Source organism: Anguilla anguilla, chromosome 14 (assembly GCF_013347855.1).
Source record: "Anguilla anguilla isolate fAngAng1 chromosome 14, fAngAng1.pri, whole genome shotgun sequence".
In the NCBI taxonomy this organism is placed as follows: Eukaryota; Metazoa; Chordata; class Actinopteri; order Anguilliformes; family Anguillidae; genus Anguilla; species Anguilla anguilla.
In genome coordinates this window covers 11,109,866-11,134,200 of record NC_049214.1, presented here as the reverse complement: position 1 = coordinate 11,134,200, position 24,335 = coordinate 11,109,866, and the positions used below count along the sequence as shown (strand labels likewise).

Below are 24,335 nucleotides of genomic sequence, written 5' to 3'. Positions count from 1 at the left end.
AAAAAAGGCAAGAGCATGTTCTTTCAAGATGTGCTGGCTGGAAGCATGTTTTGAACTGGTCCCATTTTCTCTTCGTCATGTATTTCACTTTTCATTAGTTTTCAAATGGCTTCATCTTTATGCCACACTAACATATATTATCAAGATGTTATAAAAAAGACAGGGCAAGAATCAGCTTTGGTTAATGAAGGTGCAGTTTCATATAAGTTTGCTGTAACTTAAGGGAACCAGCAGATAGTGATGTGTGTGAGTAATGAGAGAGAATGGATGGATGTCTTCTTTTCTGTCTGTCTTCTTTAAGGGTTGTTTTATCAATTAGGTCCATGTTACATATCCCTGGGCTATTTCCTCAGACTCCTCTGGCTTAGTGGGAGAGATAGCAAGGCTGTCTGAGCAAGCAGTTTCATCACACTGAAAAGAAGCCGAGCTGGCAGGTCCTCTGCCATAAATCTGAACTACCAATGACAGTCATGCCTCTCCTTTAACAGCCACTGATTTTAGTGGGCTAGATGAAGGGGATCGGGATTACAGACAGAGAGGAAAACGCTTGCCACCGGGGACATGCCGTAATTAAACCAGTCTAAACAAGAGGATTCAATTAGTTTGCTTGAAAAACAGTCATAGATAGGGGAGAAGCCTGCATTGTTAGTTAGTGGCATTAATAGCTTAGGTCATTGCTGGAGTATCTTCATAACATGGTAACAACTGCCTCCAAACTCAAGCCACTTTTATTATGGGTGAAAATATAAGGGATGGCAGGTGATGTTTATACAGTTTGTAAAAGTTAAATATCAATATTTGATATATATTATGGACCATATATTTACATTGGTTCAGGTGGAGTTTAAGTTCTTTTACCTTTTCTCTCTTGTTAAGCTTTCATTTCTGATGGACTATACTCTTCCTGGGCTATATTCATTGTATTGAGAGTTTCATCTTTCTCCAGAAAAAGCCAATGTCAGAATCCTGAACTGAGGTTCAGTCTCCATTAATGTAAAGTACCTCTCTGCATTGGTTTGGAAGTGTCTGGTAAATACTGCAATACACTTTAACCATAAAACGATAGATTAAGACCAGGCTTCTTTTTTAAGGGAAATAATTGTTGGGCTTCTGTGTGTATTCTGGGTGCCGGCTGTTCCTGCACTCAGAGCAGATTTGTAAGGAATTTACAGTCACTGTTTGAAAGTGATGTTGATTTATGGAGTTCAGAAAACTCCTCTGCTTTTGTTCACGCGAGACACTCGTGTCTATGCAACGTGAACACAGACCAGCCACTCACATTAGGCGGGCTGTCAGAAGCTGGAATGAAAGAAAGAAAGGAAGGAAGGAAGGGAGAGAATGAAAGCAAGAAAGGTTTGTAGAAAGAAACTTTGAAGAACGGAAGTTGGAATGACTTGTTCAAGGTTGTTTCGACCCATTGAAAAAGTCATCCATGTAAAACTCTTTAATGGTCGGACAGGAGGCATGCGGACACAACCAAATATGGGCAATATCCGAAGAGGATGTTCATTTAGTCTGGACCACAATTTCCACTCTTCTGAAAGGATATACAGGCGTCCCATTTAAAGTAAATATCCTATTAAGGACTTGTTTGGGAGGACATTTGTGGCAGTGTTGGTGCGAATGTTTCATTAAAAAAAAAATATATATATTTTTTTCCAGCTTTGAAAACATTATCCCTTTTGTGGCCTGATCACATAGCGTTCATGCACATATCAATCAGTGACATGTAGTCTTCACTGATTGGCCATAATTATCATTTTGGCTCATTTAACTATTGAGATTATTAACATCTGTCGTACTGCACGGAATGTGGTTGGGCACGGTTTTAGGGATGGATGGCCAAGTTGAGCACGTCTGTGAGTAAATGTTCTTCCATCTGTCTTGAGTGTCTTGAGTGACTGAGACCTCATCTTGCGTGAGCACAACAGTCATCATCGTACCTGATCTATTCTGCCAGTGATTGGTTTATTCTGTTTCTATGGTGCCCAAACAGGCCATATGAGGTCAGCATGTGTGCTGTCTGTGGGAACCTGTCGATTTATAAATAAATGTGTTTGCTCCTTTTTTTTCCAATTCATTGCAAAAAACTACCTTTAGACACAAAAGGCCTTATGTATTATACAATACCTGAAATCCATCTTTCTCTCTCATCAGCATGTATTTCTTTACATTCTAAAGGTAGATTACATGCTTTTTAGAGGTGGCACTGTCACGTCAGAATGGCTATTATTGCTGTTAATTGCTCAGACGTTTTTTTTAATCAAAATGGCCTGCACGGTTTTTCTAAATGCAAAATTGTACCCTTGTGAACACCCACAATATCATCTGGAGACTTTTTTTGTATTTCTTTTTATTAGTGTAGCCTGTGGATTTGACAAGATAAGGCCAGTTGTTTAAGAAGTTAAGTATGATTAATCTAATGTTAAAATAATAAACAATCTTGTTTCTTCTGTAAATAGTGAGGTGTATCAATTGAACTGTGAGTCCCCTTTTTGTGTCAAAGGAATCTAGAGAAGGAAAAGAAAACAACAGAACCTTATAAATACTAATGGGAAATGTGAAATCGATGAGTCATGGCCACGACTCCCCACAGATCCCGATAAGTTATGGGTTTACATCTCCAACTCCTAATGATAACCTTGGAGAAGAATTGAGAATAGAGATCAAATAATTTGTAATTTGGCCACTTTTCAGAGCTGAGAAAGTGGATATTTGGAGACCTGTTGTGGTTGGAGACAAGACCTTTGTTTTGACGACCAGAGAGAATGTGAATTGTGTTGAACTTCCACCTGAGATGTCATCTTTTTATGGGGGAGTGTCACCCAAAAACTGCACAGATCCTGTTGTGGGAGTTAATGTCATTAATTAAGGAAGCTCCAGAATAACGATGAAAGAAGGGAATGACCTAATCACAAGCTCCCCCCCACCCCATGTACTGTGGGATTTATATCTGGATGCATTCTCTCACCCCCAGCTTTGAAATCGGAGGGAGATGACTACTATATCAACGGAGCGTGGACCATCGACTGGCCCCGGAAGTTTGACATTGCAGGGACAGCGTTCCACTACAAGAGGCCCTCGGATGAGCCAGAGTCTCTGGAGGCCCTTGGGGCCACCACAGAAAATCTGATTGTCATGGTAAAAATTTCCCATTTCAGTTGGTCAACATTTACTGTATTTTCAATAGCTGCATTTCCAGTTTTGTTGTCACACATTGATTCACAGTGGACAGTTAAAAAACAGTGGACAGTTACAACAACAACAACAAAATACACAAGACTGAACCATATGTGGAGGGAAAAACTGTAAAGTTATTCTCTTTTAATTGGTGATGGAGTTGAACTCATGGAAAATTTAGAATACACAGAATAGCATTTAGACACTGAACACAAGGAGCTTTCCTATCTCAGCAGTTTGTGTTGTGTGCACTCTTCTGTCACACTGCTAGCCCTGTGGTGTTATGGCATCTTGTCACAAATGTAATAATAAGCATAAAGCCATAAACATATCTTGATGACTGTCACAGTTACGAGATTTGGCTTGGAACCGTGAGTACATTTTATCATATGAGTTCCACACTAGATGTTAGTGGATCACTACTGAGCAGAACTGTGAGCTAAATTAAATAAATACAGACGAGTATCTTATACAGCAGACAGAATGCATCAAAAAGCATCTTGTCACAAAGTGGCCCAAAAATGGCTGTATGTTTTCGGAGTGTGGAAAAATCTGTACATTAAACAAGGAAATCTCATGAAGATAACTTCATATTATTTTATCTTTCTGCTGAGGAAGCACAGGAATCTGTTTTGAATGCACATTGTTTGAAAGGTCTGCTTTGCTCCAAGTAAACCAAATGTCTGTACGCTAACCTTACATGGCCTCTATACAGCAGTCTGAAGTGTAGCATTTGTATATATACAGTACATATATATACATATACATACACTGGTTAAGTTTAAGTACACGATGGCACATATGCACGCACGCACTATCACTGTGACTACCTAACAGTCTCTGAGACCACCATGGTCTGTGGCCTGGACACAATTCTTGAAAATACCAGACCTCACAGTCGCAGCCATTGTAGGGACAGGCCAGTTCACCACCAGCCCACTTCTTTTGTGGCCTGAAGTGCTGCCCTTAATTCCCATGGTCCTCTTCTTCAGCGCTCAAACTGACATAAGCGGCACGACCACGTCACACCTGCTATAAATAGAGGAGCAGCGAAACCAAAATCAGGTGGATGCATGCCATTGGTCGGCGTGTTGCATCGTGAGGTCCCGTTGTCTTTTCTGCAGTTACCCTTTTAGTTTTTAGGCTCTTACAAACAGCTTACATCCCTTAAAATTCAATCCATTTAAACCATTGGTTATTTACCTGAAGCGATTTAGGTTGAGTACCTTGCTCGAGGGTATTATGGCAATGCCTCACCTGGGAACTGGTTAAATCCTACAACCTTGGAGTTTTAAGCCTACCTCCCAAACCATTTTGCTACACTGTCGCTTTTCCTCCTTGCACCCCAATAGGTGCTCCTGCAGGAACAGAACATGGGCATCCGCTACAAGTTCAACGTTCCAATCGTGCGGACGGGGAGCGGGGACAACGAGGTGGGGTTCTCCTGGCACCATCTGCCCTGGTCTGACTGCTCTGCAACCTGTGCTGGAGGTAAGCATTTCCCACCTTTTGTAGTTGGCTTCACTCAAAAACTGTTGCAGTTTTACAACTCTGCTCAGTGTTTTTTATTTATTTATTTATTTATTTATTTATTTTTATTTCACCTTTATTTCACCAGTAGTGTTGTGTTTACACAGATGGGATGGTGGTACCTGTGATAGCTTAGCGAGAATCATAGCAGAAGCACAAAAGGATGATCTCTAACAGTGGGCAAAAATGAATAGATGGCCCGTTCTGATCTTCTTCTGTTCTTATAATGTAACGCTGTTCTTTACTGTACAGTTCATGTACAGAATGTGCTTTAAGAGCGAGGAACGGCTTTCTGCAGGGAGAGATCACCGTCTCCTTCCGTGATTTATTTTGTGCTTTTACGTCAGCACATGTCGTCCCCTCTTTACAAAAGCATGGGTGATGAATGATCACATGATTATGACTCCATATGAGAAGTCCGTGCACCCAGACCCCCATGAGACTTAAAATCATGTACAGGTGGCCTTAAATGTGCACATTTTATTTCTGAAATTTTAACTGAAACCAGTTATACTCCTCAGTTATCTCACCTCATTTCTGCCAACCCTCAGTCTGCACAGTAATATTGTGCAAGCTGGCAGCAGACAAACTGTGTTAGCAAGAGACTAGCATACTGGATAGACAGTATAGCTAGCAGGCATCTGTCTGTGTTTTAGCAGGAGGCTAGCATGCTGGATAGACAGTATAGTTTGCAGAAGTCTGTCTGTGTTTTAGCAGAAGGCTAGCATGCTGGATAGACAGTATATCATGCGTGCCATGGAAAATCTTTGTATGTCCTTGTATGTAATTGTGTGTTGTGAGCAAAAAAATGTATACTATGAATCCAAGAAGCAGAATTCAAATGAAATCACAAATCACTGCAAAATGCTGGTGTTCTTAAGCACAAGGAATAGGCTTATGTGCTTGTGTAATCCAACAATGTATGCTAGTATCTACAAGACTGACAATTTGTCAGACCATCTAAGTCAGATGTTTTTGAAGGCTGTCTTATGCCACATGCAGAGTAATGGTTAAGCACTACAGTCATCACAAAAAGATACACCTTTAAGAGTCTGCATCCCTTCATATCCCCAGAGATATTCATGATTTCACTAAATGCAAAGCATTCTTAATATTGGCAGAACACTGCGTATAAATAAGCACAGCAACCCCAAATCCTGCATATGTCTTTAACTTCGCTGTCTCCAAAAATCTCCTGAATTCATCCTTTACATGAACCAGAGCCTGGAGCCTGAGTCAGCTCTCTCTGTGGGGGTGGGGTTGCATTGGAAGGGCTCAGTTGCGCCTCTTTGTCTTGATCCTAAGTTTTGTTATCCCACCACAAATGCGTGGACCATCTTGGTTTCCAAACATTGGCATATCGTGTTACAGTGGACTGAATAACATGGCACACAACTTTCTCCACAAGTCGCCAAAGTGGCCCGTTTGGAACTTGTGTGTGGAGAGGAATGCAAACCCACAATAGCTGGGCCTGGGTGTCTCGGTTAATACTGTGGCATTTCCAAATGCTCCGTCCTATGGAGGATGCTTGTGTGACTTTATAAACGATGTCCAGATGACCGCCCACCGAAAAATGACACAATGAATTTCTCACTTGATAGAGGGAGGTATGGTATCCAATCACTAAATATAAAAATATAGGTGGAAATATATACGTAGAAAAGATTTATTGCCATATATTATACGGTGCTCATTCATAATAAACCTCCTGCATTCTGCTGTGTTTCCAAGGCCACATATTTGAATGACTGCCTGTCTTTCATCCGAAGGTTCTCAGAAGCAAGAGGTTGTGTGTAAAAGGCTGGATGACAACTCTGTGGTCCAGAATAGCTACTGCGACCCAGACAGCAAGCAGCCAGAGAGCCATCGGGCATGCAACGCGGAGCCCTGCCCCCCCGAGTGAGCCATCTCTCATTAAATGTGACACGTGCATGTGTGCGTGTGCGTGTGCGTGTGCCTGTGCATGTGTGCGCATGCTTATGCATATGCGCGTGTTCTTGCGTGCATGTGTGTGTGTGCGTGTGCTTGTGCTTGTGCATGTGTGCGCATGCTTATGCATATGCGCGTGTTCTTGCTGGCATGTGTGTGTGTGCATGTGCTTGTGCTTGTGCATGTGTGCGCATGCTTGTGCATGTGCGCGTGTTTTCGCGTGCATGTGTGTGTGTGCGTGTGCGCATGCTTGTGCATGTGCGCGTGTTTTTGCGTGCATGTGTGTGGGATGGGTGTGAGCATGTGTGTGTGTGTGTCTGAATGTGCATATGCACAATGCATGTGTGCATGTCAGTATAAAAATGATATTCATGAATACATCTTGAGTTGTTTATATATTTATATATTTAATTCTACATTGTGGGTGAGTGCAGATTGAACCCTGTATTGTAGATACTTAAAGTCCACCCTGAAACCCACACTCCTTATTCTCCACATCTTCACAGTAATCCAGTAGGATTTTTTGATCTTTGGTACTTCACCAATAAAGCTGTAAAGGATTAAGAGCGTGGGGCCTTCACAGATTTTACAGATGCTACATCACAGTTCAGTACTGATCTATGGCTTTCTCTTTACTAACCACATTGGGACTGAGAGAAATCCATCAATCCCTATAGTTTTTGTTCTTAAAACACACATTACAGTGCTTGCCTTTGACACATCTATTCAGCAGTGCCTCAAATTAATGAAAATTATTGCATGCAAATGGGGAAAAACAAGTAAATCATTCTTAAATTTATCGTTCTGCATCAATGAAAAAGTGGCATTGCCTTGAGATTGAATGGCCCCCGTCTCTACTTGGTTAATGGTTTCCTTTAACTGTCACCATAAATTACGCCTTGCAATGCGCACAGATATTGGTGTGGCCTTTAAGGAAATATTGTCTTACAATTCAGGCCAGTAAGTGTCAGCTTTGCAGCACTGAAATGTCCGCAGTCCTTTAGGAAATTTGGCCCGAGAGTAATTCAGGCTGGATTTGAGGTCAGCACAATTGCAGTTTGCCCCTGAAACCTGTCTGAGCCATGGCAAACACAACAAGAGAAAGAAGCTGATCTATTGCCACATCACTTCAGCGTGTACTGAAGACTGTATGAATTTATTGTATCAAAATTATACTTAACTATTTTTAACTATTTTACATTTTTACGTTTTACGTTGAAGAAAATATTAAAATAAAACGGCAATAACTATTTTGTAAGTGCAATTGTCATCGTATTCCAGAAGAAAATGAAATGACCACCTGTGTTTAACTATTGGCCAGTTTACTTTATGAACCCAGTAGGGATAATATATGTATATATGTGGTGGATGAATGCCTGTTGTGGCCAAAAACACTTAAACCATCTTTCTCAGCTGGGGGAGCGGTCAGGCAAAGTTCAGCCTTGTCTGAAATATTAAATTGGAAGTAGATGGATTAAATGTTTTTGGCCAATCTGTGGTAATGCTCCTCCAATGTTGGTGTGAGTGAACCTGGACCGTGAGAGGGGCATCTATAATGATCGGACCCACAGTGTTTTTGGCTTCACCTTATGCACAAGGCTGCTCTTTCTAGCCTGAGTAAGCCCTTAGTTTTAGTTTGTATGTCTGCATTCCTCATCCAGGTTGCTTTCTAAAGTGATGCCAGATCTGATGGTAGATTTTGTTTTCAGAAAAATATTTGTCTGTGTGTGCATGCATGTGTGTGCGTGTGTGTGTGTATGTGTGTGCATGTGTGTGTGTGTGTGAATGTACGTGTGTGTGTGTGTGCATGCGTGTGTGTGTGCATGTGTGTGTGCGTGTGCCTGTGTGTATGTTTGTGTGTGGTTGACACCAGAACAGCTCACACAATTATGTTACATCCTTTAATTTCTCTGTATTTTTCATCCTTTTTTGTTCTATATTTTCATAGAGAAATGGTAGAATGTGCACTTCACATTCTTGTGCGTTTGAAAAGTCATACTGAAAGGATCAGCCTCAGCAGGAGGAAATAATAACAAAGTGATGTAAACGCAGTTGTTTTTGAAATACGCAGTTTTATTTAGCAAGAATTCAAGAGTAGCCCAAGCCCATGCAGATGTTTGGACACCACTGTTGATTCACCTCACTGTCTGTCTGCGCATTCAGTTTGGCTGTGTGATCATTCGTAACTTTAACCAAGCTATCAGTTGAATGTTTTGCATTGCGTTCTCTTTCCCCCGTAAGAGGAGCTAAGGAAAGTGTTTGCAAGGTGGTGTAGTAATTCTGCTCTGGTCCTGCTGCAGGTGGCTGATCGGCGACTGGTCAGACTGCACAAAGACATGTGATGGAGGGACGCGCACGCGGACTGTCCTGTGCATACGCAAGATTGGACCTGCGGAGGAGGAAACGCTGGAGGACAGTGTCTGTCTGACTCACCGGCCAATCGAGAGAGAGTCCTGCAACAACCAGTCCTGTCCCCCACAGTGGGTCACCCTGGATTGGTCGGAGGTGAGGAAGCCGTGGCTTTCCCACTACAGCTGTGTCTTTCGGGGACTTTTTTGCCCTGACAGTTAATTTCCTGAGAGCTAAACACATATTTATGTCAGATAGTCCTACTAGTGTTTACAGCTGTTCTGGGCTATTGCACAGTGCTATAAAAAGATGGTCTTCTGGCATGCATCGCTACAGTAGCACTGATGTTTCTACTGGTGATTTTCTAGCCATCCTCTATAAGTTGCTTTGGCTAAAAGTGTCAGCTAAATACACAAGCTGTAAATTGCACAAAATGGCTTCAGTGAGGAGCGGCACGGTGGTGCAGTGGGGGGGACAGTGGGTAGCACTGTCGCCTCACAACAAGAAGGTTGTGGATTCAAATCTCAGCTTGGAGTCTTTCTGTGTGGAGTTTGCATGTTCTCCCCGTGTCCGCCTGGGTTTCCTCCGGGTACTCCGGTTTCCTCCCACAGTCCAAAGACATGCAGGTAGGCCGATTGGAGACCCTAAATTGTCCATAGGTATGAGTGTGTGAGTGAGTGGTGTGTGTGCCCTGCGATAGATTGGCGGCCTGTCCAGGGTGTATTCCTGCCTCTCGCCCAATGCACGCTGGGATTGGCTCCAGCACCCCCCCGTGACCCTTCTCAGGATGAGCGGGTTAGAGATAATGGATGGATGGATGGATGGATGGATGGATGGCTTCAGTGAGGTGATTGGTCGTTTTCCTGCTCCACAGTGCACTCCAAAGTGTGGCCCCGGGTTCAAGCACCGCATCGTCCTGTGCAAAAGCAGCGACCTGACCAAGACCTTCCCCCCAGCTCACTGTCCCGACCACAACAAGCCCCCAGTCCGGATCCGCTGCAGTCTGGGTCGCTGTCCACCCCCCCGCTGGATCCCAGGAGAGTGGGGACAGGTACCGTGCACGCGTCTCCATTTCAGCGCCGCTCAGAACAAACACATAAATAAAAACAGAAAATATTTTTTTAAATACGAACTATAAAAATTCAGGCAGCCGTCCACTGCTCCTCACTCGACTTTTAAAGGACTTAACTATTTCCTCCGATTGATGTGAGCACATAAAAACGTTGTAAGAAGCGGAATGATTTAGGGAAACCTGCAAAAGACATCCATGAACGGGCGCATAAAGAAGAAGTGCAATCTCGACATCTGGCGATTTGAGTGTCTGCTGCGAATATGAGGCGGAACACATGGGCAAGCGATCCAGTGGCACCGCGTCTGCCGACGGACGGACCGCGCGGCTCTGCCGCCGGTCGCGTGACGCAACCGGCCTTGACGCAGCAGAGACTGCGCTGACGGAGGGGCCCTGTGCGATGTGCCATTTCCTACGAAAGCGCCGGTTTACTGCTCTGGAACGTCTCTTCGTCAAAACGGCATTTCCAAACAAACCGGAATGCTCCCCGGCGCAGGGGTTTCGCCGAGGCGCTGCGCGTTTTGTCCGCTGAATCCTGTGTGTTTTGGTCAACGGTCAGCACAATTTACACTTACGATGACAAACGAGGGCCGCTGGAGGACCAGTGACGTTCGCGCGTGATTCAGCACGCCGAGAGCATTGCGAGTGGCAGGAATATCGAGCGCATTGTTTGAAGTTTATCTCTACAGAGGACAAGGCCTGCTTTTTCAAGGCCAAGAATATGTTTCGAAAAGGAGACAGAAAACACTGTTCTTCCAGAGGCTGGTCCTTGCAGCTTTCAAAGTGAATATGGGGGGGGGGAGGCCCAATTAGAAATAGTGATCCAAAAAAGAATAATAGTGCAAACAAATGGACAAAAATACAGTTGGCCTAGAAGTTTAGTCTCTAGCATATAGTTCTATAAAACATCATCGATACTTCAGCCCCCGTAATAATTTTGCTATTTTTTTAATGGGAGCTTTGAAAAAAGTATTCAAAAATGAATCCCAAGGGGAGTGTGTGATGGGGTGTAACAAGCATAAATCAAACAGATGGCCTGGAAAGGCATCCCCTTTGCATGTTGGGACTCTGTGGTTTCTGACCTGGAGAACATAGTGTGACTGTTGGTGTAATTAAAAGAGTGGTAAGCAGACAAGGGAGAGTGGCTGATCTGGCTTTGTCCCAACTCCACTGGGACAGTCCCATCTCCTCCAGGGATGTCCCATTATCCCTGAGACTGTCCCATCTCCTCCAGTGATGTCCCATTATCCCTGGGACTGTCCCATCTCCTCCAGGGATGTCCCATTATACATGGGAATGTCTCATCTCCTCCAGTGATGTCCCATTATCCATGGGAATGTCTCATCTCCTCCAGGGATGTCCCATTATCCATGGGGCTGTCCCATCTTGATCCTAGGACCCTCTCATCTTCCGTAGGACTGTCCAACATGCAGATGTTTCACTGGCCAACCTGCAGTAGATCTCACATCATGCTTTTCTGGGGTCTGGGACATCTCTGACCCCAGCGCTCTCTGATGTGTGGGGCACATTTGACTGGAGCTTATCTCAAGCCCCCAGGGACTCCTTCCCCATCATGCCACTCCCCGTCCCCCAACCCGGCCCCCCAAACCCACCCTCATGGACTCCTGTCATTCAGCACGTTTTTATTAATGTTTCATTTTAATTAACGCTGATGGAACATACCCTGTCCATGGGGGAGAAAGTGGAGATGTGAGCGCAGGGCCTGGAGTTAGAGCGCTCGATCTGCGATTTTATTGCGTTCGCTGCGTTTTCCTTCAAAGCCGTGGCCCTGTGATCCGACCCCCTCCCCCAGACCAGAGATAAACGATTTCTGATTGCATCCTGTATGCCCATTGACAACCCTCTCCCCTCACGGGTCAAGGCTGATTCAGCACCTGAACCCCCCTGATCCGGAAAGTTCCGTTTCGGTTCACAAGGTTTTTTTTTTTTTCGGTTTTCCACCTGAGACTTTTCGGGAGAGCCCCATGTGCCCCTGCTGTTGAGTAATTACTGTAAGCCTCTGGCTCCAGGGGTGCTCTCAGAGCCTTAGAATGGGGAGGATTGTTGTAGGGCAGACTCGGGGCCCCGCAAGACGAAAAGGTCAGCGGTTCAAATCCCACTTAAGGCCCTACATTGACACATCCCATCTGTCAGGACTGGAACCCGGCGGTAATAAAAAAGGGCCCTTTAATTTGCAAGGGATGAAATGGCCAGACGCTGATCTGAGATTCCTGGAAACTCATTTGAAGTGACTGTGAGTCGGTGGTCAGGGCCTGCTAATGGGGCATGCGTGCGTTGATGGCTGCGCACTAATGCAGGTGTGTCCCTGTCTGGCACCAGCGTGGGATATGTGGGAGGGAGGGAGGGAGGGAGAAGCCTGAGAATTAACCTCAGCATTCATGGCCTGCTTACAAAAACGCTGTGGAAGGGTATACATACCATTTAAATGACTGAAAGAATGCTTTCGTTATTATATGAAATGTGAAAAAAGGAAACGATGTCTGAGGCACATGATTAGTTCTACAAGTTAGTCATATTGCTGTACAGCATATCGCTACAGGTCTTGAAAATATCAATGTGAAAAGGCATTTTTTATCTTTATTTTCCCTGCACTCTCAGAATATATATTTTTATAAGCTGGCTAGATGTTTTTTAAGAAACATTAATTGAATAATTGCTGACTGTAGCAAAAATAGAGGTTTAACTAGACAGATAGATACATTCCAGGAGTCATTAACCATCCAGAGAGAGTGAAGACAAAAGGACACAGTGCATGCCTAGTACCTTCTCTAAGAGACATTTTATTATTCCCTTGCTTTGTGGCAGTGAGTGATGCTATAATTCTACTTCTCCTGGAGTTACAGTTGACAAGAGTTCATTTGTGAAACTCCTGATTCGAATCCTTGCTCTGGTTCTGAAGCCTGGATGAACATAGCCATGGACAATCTTATTCAGGTTAGACACCAGTCAGGACCTGGGAAAGACCGGGCCCGCCACTTGCCCCAGAAAAGACGCCATGTTTCCCCTTTTCATCCAAACTTAATTGGATCAGTTGTCAGGCTTAATTAGTGTAAAATGGCAGTGTGTTCCAGGTAATCTGGGATCCGTGAAAATCTAGAGGTTCGTGCTCCGCAGGAGCTGGCCAAATGTGGCGGCAATCAGTAAAAACATATGCTGAAGAATTCAACAGTGGGTACACACACTGCTTAGTGAGACATACAAACACATGTCTCATTGATGCCAAAGGTTCTCTGCAGTTTTTATGACCGGACTCATCCAGGTGTAGGCAGACCGTGGGGAGCTCAAAATGAAGGCCCACGTTTTCATCTGGTTTCCATGGATAATGTGCTACTGACCTCAGGTCCATTCCAGCCTGAGTCAGAGGTCAACTGCCCCTCATTCCACCCTTCAGAAAAGTTGCTGAGACAGTAATTAGTGCTTGTGAATTGGGGACTGTATGCTGTTTAAAGTTTTATGTGTGGAAACTAGTTCAAAAAACGCATAACAGGGAAACCAAAGTTGAAAAGAAAATGCACGTCTTGTTTGGCAAGGTGCAGACCAAGGGACTTGAAAGTTAAACTGAAAAAGAAAGGTTACAAAGGTTACTGATCAATTTTAGCAACCTATGTACGAGGTAATTGTTGTGTTAAAGCCCAACCGACAAACAGCTGACGAAGGCAGCTTTCTGACGAAATGTTGGCTACTGAAAACTGCATCGGAGGAAAAAAGAGTGTGTGACTTTCTTTTTCAGTATAACTTGGAAACCAACAGATAAAAAGCAGTTGCTGTTTAGCCAACAGCCATGAAATAATTTGTGATCATCAGTCTGTCCCTCATTGAATCCCTTAGCTCTGTTCCTATGTTGAACTTGTCACTGGTATCTTAACCCAGTGGAATAGTCACTTACTGTAAATAAGGCACTCCATCTTGGTGCTTATAGTTTGTAAAGTGTATTCTCATATGATGGAAGAATATTTATTAAATAATTAAAAATACCTTTCTGCACCATTTAATTGTAGGACGTGTGTAAGAGTGAAAACACCCTTATGCCTTATTCCACCTCCTCATGATAAACACTGGTACTCCTGTCCCCTTTTGGTCATGTTGGGTATTACACCAATGCTCTGAGGGCTGGTTCCAGCCCAGGCAGGCAGGGGTATTCCTCAGGGTAATATAAACCCTGCCCACCTTTGCTGAATTCACAGAAATGCAACTATCCCATGAACCTCTGTTATTTTTCCTAAAATGTACACAATTATAGATCAGCCTATGTTAAAAAAGGATAAAATAGCAATCAAAGGATTTTAGCCTTTGGAAATGTATATCATATAGTCAAGGAATGCCTTCAATCTGTACATTTTCTGTACTAACTGTAAAAAAACTCTAACTGCAACATGTGAACTAAATTGTCCATGGAATATTAAACTCGTAAATCAGTAACTTGTACGAATGAGGAAATACTTAATGGATTTACTTCTCCGGCAATTAGAAATGTTTGCAAAATGTATAAGATGGAAAATAGATCTGTGTAAAGGTGAAGGGGAATATAATTTCAGATCTCAGATCTTACCTTTTTATCTCCAAAATTCTGCAGTTAAAGGGAATGAATTAAATAAACATAGAAAGGTACAATAACAGAAAATCAGAACCAACTAAATAAGTAACTAAATAAGGAAAAGGTAAGTAAAATTATTGGTGGTTGCAGGCTTTTTGTGGAGTGCTTTCAGCCTGTGTAACTGTTTCTGTGTTGTCTGTGCGTGTGTGTGCACATGCGTGTATGTGCGATTGCGTGTGTGTTCATGTGTACGTGTGTGTGTATGTGCACTTGCGTGTGTGTGTGCGCGTCTCCCTTTGCCTCCCTTGCAGTGTTCGGCGCAGTGTGGCCTGGGACAGCAGATGCGTACGGTGCAGTGCCTGTCCTACACGGGACAGCCCTCTGGGGACTGTGCAGACTCCCTGCGCCCCCCCACCATGCAACAGTGCGAGAGCAAGTGCGACGCCACGCCCATCTCCAACGCAGAGGGTGAGTTAGCCCCTCCTCCATCCTTGCTTCAGCGGTCGTCATGGAGATGATGTAGGGCAGGGAGACTCAAATCCGACCCTGGAGCCCAGCAAGTAACAGAGAGACTGATTTGGACCTGGGTGACCAGGTGAAGTGCAATCTCTGGCCATTTAGTGACATTAATCAATGAATGAACTATCGGGTAGATGAGAAAGCCAGCAGTACTACTGGTCCCGAGGGCCAGATTTGAGAATCCCTGTTCTATACTGTAGGTACTGTGTGGCTATGGTGTAGGGCAGGGAGTACCTAGAGTGTAGTAGGAAGGGTGGGTACAAACAACAGAGCCCACTGACTTGAATAAAGTGAATGGTTATTTTTAAATACATATCTTTTCTACCCCCAGTGGTCTTCATCTATATGCCAGCGCAGTGTGGTGCATGTTACACCAGGATACAACAGGATACACACTAAGGCCTGGATTTGATCTCCTGTTTGTTGTGTCCTTAAATCTCACTTACAAATAAAAGGCAGTGTTTGCTTTTCCTCCAGAAACAAAAACATTGCAAACATGACCTAACCAAACTGTTTGTGAAGAAAAAAAAACCATGGGCCTTTATCTGTTATATAAGGTTTACATCACATAAAGAAAGGTTCGCTGTTCTGTTACCTTCCAAATATCATTTCTGCTTTTTTTTTTCCAATTGTACTGATGTTTGTTTTGAGTATATTTGGATTTGGATTATTCATACAAACTGTATAAAACCACTTGAATCTCTAGTGGACTGAATAATAATGTCTGGCAAGATTGAAATGGCTGTAAATGACAGATATGTACAGTATAGTGCCTTTCTTCTTGCAACTGTAGAAGTGATATTGGTGTCTTGTTTCATGTTTGGTGATATTTTGATATCCCATTTTTACCATCAACACACAATAAATTAAGTAAAAACATGAAACTTGGGTTAGGTAGGTATTCAAACGTATAGGGGAGCGGTATCAAATTACCCCTCCCAAGCTCTTAATGGAATATTTAAGCACCATTTACTGCACCTTAATGCAAACATAGCTTGAAGCTAACAGCACTCTTCCTCCAGCGGGTGATCAGGGACCGTCTGCTTTCATTTGGTTTTCCTGCAGACATTTAAATAGCCTAATAAGGGAAGACACACTCATCGCGATAAGGCGTTTAATCCCCCCATCATTCAGCTCTGCTCAATCATGGCAGCCTGCCTGGGCCATGAATCACACCTCTCTCTCTCTCTCTCTCTCTATCTGTCTCTGTCTCTCTCTCTCTCACTCTGTCTCTGTCTCACTCTCTCTCTCTCTGTCTCACTCTCTCTCTCTCACTCACTCTTTTTCACTCTCTCTCTCTCTTTCTTTCCTATGCTCTCTCTCTCTCTCTTTCTCTCTCTCTCTGCTGAGATGGTGTAATTATGTTGTGAAGGCTGAAAGTAGCTTATCGGCTGGTCTTGCATTCTTCCACCCAAAGAAAGCAGGAGGGGATTGAGGTGGATAATGAGAGACATCGAAAGAGGGAGGAAGACAGAGAGAGAGAGAGAAAGAGGACAGTGGGGTTCCTTCTTGTCCCTGTAGGCAGATACGGTGACATCACACAGGCCGTCTTTTGAGGAGCCCCGGAACTGAGCTTAGAGCTAAACCTTCTCTGCCATGACATCACTGCAACAGGAGAGGCCTTCCAGGAGCAAGCAAAAACCTTGAGGAAATTCAAAGGGATCCCACGACTTAAAGGCTTTTGGGTGCTCAGCTCTTATCTCACAAGAAGGGACTTTCAGGAGTACCCTGAGGTGCTTGTTTTGAGAGAGAGTACCCACAATAGCATTTCATTGTTCTCACAGTCAGTCAAAGCCAGTAGCTCCCCTTGCCTCTTTTTTAATCTTATCTTTAGCTGTGATGAAAGGCCTGCACTCTGCTAGTGGAGAGAAGGAACCCCTGTGAAAGGCAGAGAATTATTTTCACTCTGCATAGAGACAGCCGAGGAGAGCTGTGGGAAGACAAATCCCAAAAATCAGGCCTGAAAAGGGGCCAGTGTGGGTGCAGGCTTTTCTTATTTAGCACTCAGACACTTGATTCTACTTACCGAGGTTTAATGAAGACCATAATTAGTTAATTAGTTGAATCAGGTGCCACAGTGCTGGGTTAAAACAGGAACCTGCACTCAAACCGGTGCTTCTCAGATTGGACCACCCCTGCTCCTTGAAATATCAGCTTTAATGAAAGGCATCGCAGGGCAGTCTTACCCGCCACACTGCCAGACCTGTGATTCCCGGGGACGCGGACGGGAGTCTTTAGTGTCCCTGGTGATTATCCTCCGTGCTGTAGACTTAGAGGTCCTGCAGCGGGAAGCGAAGCCACTTCTCAGTGGAGGGTTGGAAAGATTTTACCCTTGTGGACTCAAAGCACAAAACCATTACGGAGATCCGCCAATGGCTGTTTGATCTGTTTTTATGGCCCTGTTTAAATCCTAAGCTATCTGATCACAAAAGATGCTCGTTTTACAGTATGCGCACACAGTAGGCCCTGCAGTGCCTAAATATGGGCTTATGTCCCACGGAGATATGGTATATTTGAACTTCGTCACATGGAGGAGCATAATGTGCAGTGCCTCACTGTCAGCATGTATCTTCACTACCCTTATTCTCACTGGCAAGGAGAGAAACTATCCAGTCAGATAGTATTTCACACCAGTGCCTGACTTCTGTGCAAAAGAAAACATTTGCAGATTCAGCCTGTGAAATACAGAGGAACTGTACTGGTAAAAAAAACAAAAAAACAAAAGCTTACAGGCCGAAACAAAGCCTTTTTTATAAGCTGTCTTCTGCCGAAGCCTTTGTGATGGCAAAAATGTAGAGAGGTGTGCTGAGGTACACCCAGCCCACAACAGAGAGCGAACGCCATGCTGGAGATGGTTCGGCACAGACAGCAGTCTCCACATCGGCTTCCTGAACCCCGTGCACTCTGTTCAAGGGACAGGCTAGCCACTTATTCCTTAATTTGAATCAGCTCGGATTTAAAGATTGCGAAACGAACGCTTGATTCCAGGACAGTTACGTACGAAAGCGTCAAACTGCGGGCAGGAGACTGGGGTCTGCGCAGGGCTGGGGACGGCGGGCTTCCAGCCAACAGCTCTGGGTCCTGTAGCACACAGTCTGGTAGTCTGCAGGGTCTCCATGCACTAGCAGCAGCAGATGTCTGGAGCTGACTTGGGTTTGGGAGCTGTGGGTGGAGGGTGGCGGTATTTTTATGTGTTTATATTTACGTGTTTTCAGCTTTTTCTTTTTCTTGAAAAATCAGAAACTGTTATTCCTTTATCCAGTTTCTAACTCGTTCTCTCTCCTCTCTTGCCCCCAGAATGCAAAGATGTAAACAAGGTGGCCTACTGCCCACTGGTGCTGAAGTTCAAGTTCTGCAGTCGTGCGTACTTCAGACAGATGTGCTGCAAGACATGCCAAGGACACTGACCCGTGGAGAGAGAGAGGCCAAGTCTGAGCGAGCAACCGAGAGAGATAGAGAGAAAGAAAGGGCCAGAGAGTGAAAATGGCGTCGGTGGACGAGAGGAGTCACAAAAGGAGGGAAGAGAACCTGCCACTCGCACCTGCATTTCTTTAACCCTGTGGAACCCCAAACCACTGCTCAGCCTCCTGCTGACCCACTCCTGCTTTATTTTCACTTCTGTGAAGTGATTTTCTGTGAAGATTTTTATTGCATTGACATTATTTTTATTATAATAATAATTATTATTATTATTGTCGGTTTGTTATTTTTAATCCAAAGTGCTGGACACATCATTCTCAGAGATGCGCCCTGTGGGAAACATGTGGGGCAAAGTAGGCATGCATTGGAAACAGAGGAGGTTGATCTGGTGTCTGGGACTTGCCCAAGAGCTGGCTGGATGGATAGATGGAGGGACAGACTATGGTTGTCGTATCAAAAGATGTGCTTTGGTTCCACTGCACAATTGTGTGAACAGATCTCCACTTTCCACACAAGCAGTTCTAAATCCCCAAAATAACACGAGTGCCCTATGTGAACGTAGCATGCCCTATGCATACAATGTTGATAAAATTATGAGTTATTGTAAAAAGTATTCCATCACATTTTTCCCCTCCTTGTATTTGTGAACTCCAAGACCATACCATGTACAGTCAGGGGGGTGGGGGCAGCATCTGTGTTAAGCTTTTTGTGTGCTGGAACAATGAAAACCAACCATTGCTACTTAGATATGGAATTATTCAAAAACGGAAGAGGGAAATATTTGATTTCAGTTGCCTAAAAAACAGGTGGTGGTGAGATATTGTTTATTTTTATGTTCTTTTTTTTGCTAGAGAAATTAAAACAGAGGGGTGCCCGACTGATAAACTCTTACACATTCCGCCGACCCTCCCCCACCTCCTGACAGTGTCACTAGATCAGTGTCTAGACCACACAGACTTTCTCAGAAAGCCTGGCCATTAGACCACCAGGATGGAGACAGGGCCTCAGAAAATGGAAAAAAAGAGAACTTGAAAAAAAGAGAAAGAAAGCTGCTGACTATTGTTAGGGGGCTCATCGTTGAGCTCAGGCCCTGCGAGGAGAAAACTGAATTAAAGCAAGGGGTTCCAGATGTTCAAACAGCACGGACACCTGTTTTAATAAGCAGGCTCTGAGATTGACTGTGTCACCACAAGGTCACGTGTCCTCCGCCAAAGAATCCCGCCATTGTCTGGGAGACCGGAGTGAGAGAACTTCAGTCAGTTCTTTCATATAATTGGCGATTTACCAAACCTGTGGCCTCCAAACAAAAGTGTCCAAACTCTTCCAGTATGTAGGCTTTCAGGTTGGACAATGACTACACGTAAATAGATTTTTACAAAAATTAAGAAAAACTTTATTAAATAGAAAGGGTATGTTGCAAGTGACTGAAGTGTGAAATATACAGAGGTTTAAAATGTGTCACCAGGTCAAACTGTTGGGTGCTTTTGGTAAAAGGCAGTGTGTCAGTGTAAATTGTAATTTCATTTGCACCTTCAGATTTGCAAGAGATCTTATGAATCTGAACGCCTTTAATGCTTTTTTTTTGTACGTGAGAGTAAAATGCATTGGCGCTATATTTATTATATTAGAGCATGTAATCACAGAGAACTTTGTATCGTCTCTTGAATTTCATTATCATGGATGTTTCATCTGCACTTGGTGAGTCTCCATGTTGGCAATTTTCAGTTGAGCGTGGCTTAGTCCACGTGTTGGGCCCGCGTTTCTCTCTGCCTTCCGCGGACATGGGCATGTATCTCCAGAGCGCCACATCATGGTCTGCCACAGACTACCTCCGGACAATGTCAGCTCTTCAAACCACCAGCTCTTCCACCCCCTCCCCCGGTACAGCCATACAGGAGAGAGCTACAGTAATACTGCAGTATCGCAGTCGATGGTGCTTTTTTTCAAGTAGTGCTTTTTATAACAAACTCTCGCACCACACTCCTCCTCCAATAGGTAGGCTCCGCCCCAAACCTGGTGCTACCAGACCCAAACGGGTCTTTCACAGAGTGAACGGTGCATGTTTGAACAGTCCATTACTACACCAGACGGGGTGACTGGGCTGAAGTTGAACAAGTCAGAATATCCAGTTCCTCTGGTGTTTGTGCTCTCACGATTGGTTTTTTTTTTTTACCTCACACTGGGTGTTTCCATTGAAGCTGCCTTTCCCAGTCTGGACCTCCCATCATTTTTCCAAATGATGTTATATATTCTTTGATGACACCCCATCCAAAATGGCATTTGGATACCAGGACTTGACTAGAAAAGTATGATGCATATTCTTGCCATCAGGTTGTTAAATAAAAGGGAATGCAACACCTGAGATACGTAAATGGGACTCAAATATCATAAACTGGATTGTGTATATGTATGAAAAAACAAAGGAAAAAAGAAAAAAATGGGATGAAACATATAGGAAATATAATGGACCACAACTAATCCCTAAATTGCATTTTTATTATGCCACCATCTTTACTCTGATTTGCTGCTGCTACTTTGTAGCCACCCACAGTATATGATGTAAGCCGATTTATTTTGTGTTATAAATTGTCATTAATTGAGAGGACAGTCTGTAAGCATCAAACTCAACTGCAGGCCCAATGTGCTGAGCGTCGTGAATTGTTATCATGTAAATCCTGAAGCTTGAAGTACGAGTTTACAGGCATTGGGTCACGGAGCCTCCCAACAAACAATCTCCCAAGACACACAGTAAAACTGGTGCTCATAGCTGTGAACTCTGATCTCTGAATGTCACAATCTCTTATCCTTTACCTGCAGAAAAAAGGAACTTTTTGTGTTTAGTTGCTTATATTTTATATTCAGTATTATTGTTGGTACACTGTTACTAATTTTTTTCATATTGTAAATTATATGCTAATTTATTGCCATGTTTCACTTGTCTTACATTTATTTCACTGCATGCAAACAGTGAAACCCTTTTCCACCCCACACTCCCTTCTCCCATCACGCACACACTCACATACACTCTCTCACATTCTCTCTCTCACTCACTCTTGGTTGTCCATCGAATCCAATGATAACAGTGAATTCTTTGATGGCTGAATAGTCCTATCCTGGACCCACAAGTCCTATTGCAGGTAGGACATGTATATGTGGTGGTAGTGGTAGTGGCAACCATGGGTGTGTTCCATCTGAGTCTCCTTTGCTGTCTCCTGGCTGTCCTTTCCTCCTCCAGCAGGCAGATCCCATCCGGGCACAGCTGCCGCCAGTTGTTACGGTCAGCAACATCCTCCAGGTCCTAGGGTCTGATTTTGCACTTCCTTAATGCGGTTTTCAGCCGGTCCTTGTAGCGCTTCCTCTGCCCTCCTGCTGAGCGTCGTCCTTGGTGTAGCTGACCATATAGCACTCTGCGAGGCAGCCGATTTGGGGGCATCCTTATCACATGCCCCAGCCATTGTAGCTGGTGCTGGGTGATCATAGCCTCAATACTTCTGCAGTTGGTCTTTGTGAGTATTTCAGAGTGAGGCACACGATCATGCCAGGTAATTCCCAGGATGCGCTGAAGGCAGTGTATGTGGAAGTGCTCCAGGGACTTGATGTGGCGGCTGTAAGTCACCCAAGCATCGCAGCTGTAAAGGAGGGTGGTGATGCAGATGGCTTGGTAGATGCAGACCTTCGTGTTGGGATGTAGGTTCTTCTTTTGAAAGACCCGGTGCCGGAGTCTCCCAAAGGCAGCTGATGCTTGTTTAATTCGGTTCTGGACCTCATTGTCAATGCTGTGGTCTTCAGAGAGAATACTCCCCAGATATCTGAACGATGGAACTACTGACAGTTGTTCATCAGCAACAGTGAAGGCTGATGGTGTGGGTGGGATGTTGACACTCCATTGGCAGACTACTTCCGTTTTGGTGGTGTTGATGGTCAGTCCCATCCTGCTGTATGCTCTCACTGCTGCCGCAAGGACAGACTGGAGGTCTTGTGGAGTGTGAGACACAAGAGCGCAGTCATCTGCATACTGCAGCTCAAGGACCCTTTCTCTATGCAATTTGGTGGTTGCTTGGAGCCTCCTAATATTGAAGAGGTTGCTGTCTAGCCTGAAGTCCACTGCCACACCGCTACTGTCCTCAATCTCCTTGTGGAGAAGCTGGGTGACACATAGGTGGAAGGTGTTAAAGAGCACCGGTGCTAGCACATACCCCTGCTTGACCCCTGTATGTACAGGGAAAGGGGCAGACTCTTGTCCTCTTAGGGTCACCCGAGCAGTCATTCCATCGTGAAACTGGCAGAGGATGCTGACAAATTTGTTGGGGCAGCCAAACCTGAGGAGGACGTCCCACACAAGTTCTCTCTGAACAGTGTCGAAGGCTTTGGAGAGGTCAACAAAGGCCATAAACAGGTTCTCCTGTTGTTCCCGGCACTTTTCCTGAACTGCTGTGAAGGACGACCAGTCCCCCATCTTGGCTGCAGGAGGCTGCCGGGTCCTTAGTTTGTTAAGGCCCGTCTATTGCGCACCGCCAGCACGTTGCTTTTCTGTCAGGGTGTGCTCCCTTAGCCTTGCCTCAGTAGGCTTACTCTCCCACATACACACGCACACACACACACATACACACATATACACACACACACATACATGTATGCACACACACATACACACACACCAACCTGTTTTTAGATATATTAGGACAATAAAGAGAGCAGCTTCTAAAGAGACGATGTGTCAGCTGACTTATTTATTTAAAACACACTCCTGCGTGGGGAGGAGTGTGCTTGAGCGTGCCGAGGTTATTTGTCTTAATCTTGTAAAAAAAAAGAAACAAACTGCCGCTTGTCAGTTGTGCAACACCTCTCTGCCCTCTACTTGCCCTGATGGTGGTGGGTCAGAGCAGGATCTTAGTATTAACAACCCGTATATGAGTACACCCAGCCTGGGTTCCCCTCCCTCTGCATGTGACAGCTCGATAGTGCTTTTACCTTTCAGGAAAGAAACGATAATGCTAATGTGTCAGCCATGGCCCACTTCCCTCGGCACGGAGGATGTCCACAGCAAACCGCACGTTGAATTCGTGAGGGGGCTGTTCATCAGATGTGTTCTCTCTTCTCTGGATGTCAGCTTTCAGAAGCGGAAGACTTCTGTGCTGTGATTATTTGACGTTGGTTTCATTAATGAGAAAGTATGAAATTAAACTTGTTATCTGCGGGGGAAATGCTTACCAATGATCAGCCTGAACTGGCCTTATCTGACAATAGTGTATATGTTCAAGGCAATGCACCTGTTATAACATTGTAATTACTGTGTAACTAGGCCTACAACAGTAGTACTGCAAGTTGTCTCAATTGTGTGTACTGTATCTGATAAACATGTATGCTGGGTTTAGATTTATATTCTAAAAATTAGAAGTACACACTGAGATGGGATCTTGCGTCTTGCTAATATATTTCAATGATGTACTCTTTCTTGAAGTTTAAACATCAAATCGTGGGATGAATTGTAAAACTACTAATACAGCTTCAGTGTTTTTGTGTCACCATATTAACTCAAAAATGAGGTTTAATAGTAGCCCTTTAGTGCTCACACAGTAAAGAATGTAGGTGCATCAGCAGCAATCAAGGGTTCTGCGTTCATGGACTGGAACTCGATAGCATTTCAGGATAAAGAGTGCACTCTCTGAGCAGCTAACTTCACGCCTTTAGTGAGTAAAGCAGTTTCCATTCACAGACGTTACTGTGCTGCGCGGAGCAGCACTAATATAGTGCAGGTGGTCCCGGCCCCCTGCTGAGGAGCAG

General features: G+C 44.3%; 1 protein-coding gene across 1 annotated transcript in view; it reads left to right on the top strand.

The window, feature by feature from the left end:
* The window catches only part of adamts6 (ADAM metallopeptidase with thrombospondin type 1 motif, 6), a 74,857-nt gene extending 51,596 nt beyond the window's left edge, over positions 1 to 23,261 (top strand). Inside the window, exons 18-24 of the mRNA XM_035389931.1 lie at positions 2,978 to 3,141; positions 4,533 to 4,671; positions 6,480 to 6,609; positions 8,940 to 9,144; positions 9,863 to 10,039; positions 14,924 to 15,080; positions 18,429 to 23,261. Coding sequence (XP_035245822.1) covers positions 2,978 to 3,141; positions 4,533 to 4,671; positions 6,480 to 6,609; positions 8,940 to 9,144; positions 9,863 to 10,039; positions 14,924 to 15,080; positions 18,429 to 18,538 — 1,082 coding nt within the window. The 3' untranslated portion in view covers positions 18,539 to 23,261. The remainder of the gene's footprint in view (positions 1 to 2,977; positions 3,142 to 4,532; positions 4,672 to 6,479; positions 6,610 to 8,939; positions 9,145 to 9,862; positions 10,040 to 14,923; positions 15,081 to 18,428) is intronic.
* The last annotated feature ends 1,074 nt before the right edge of the window (positions 23,262 to 24,335 follow it).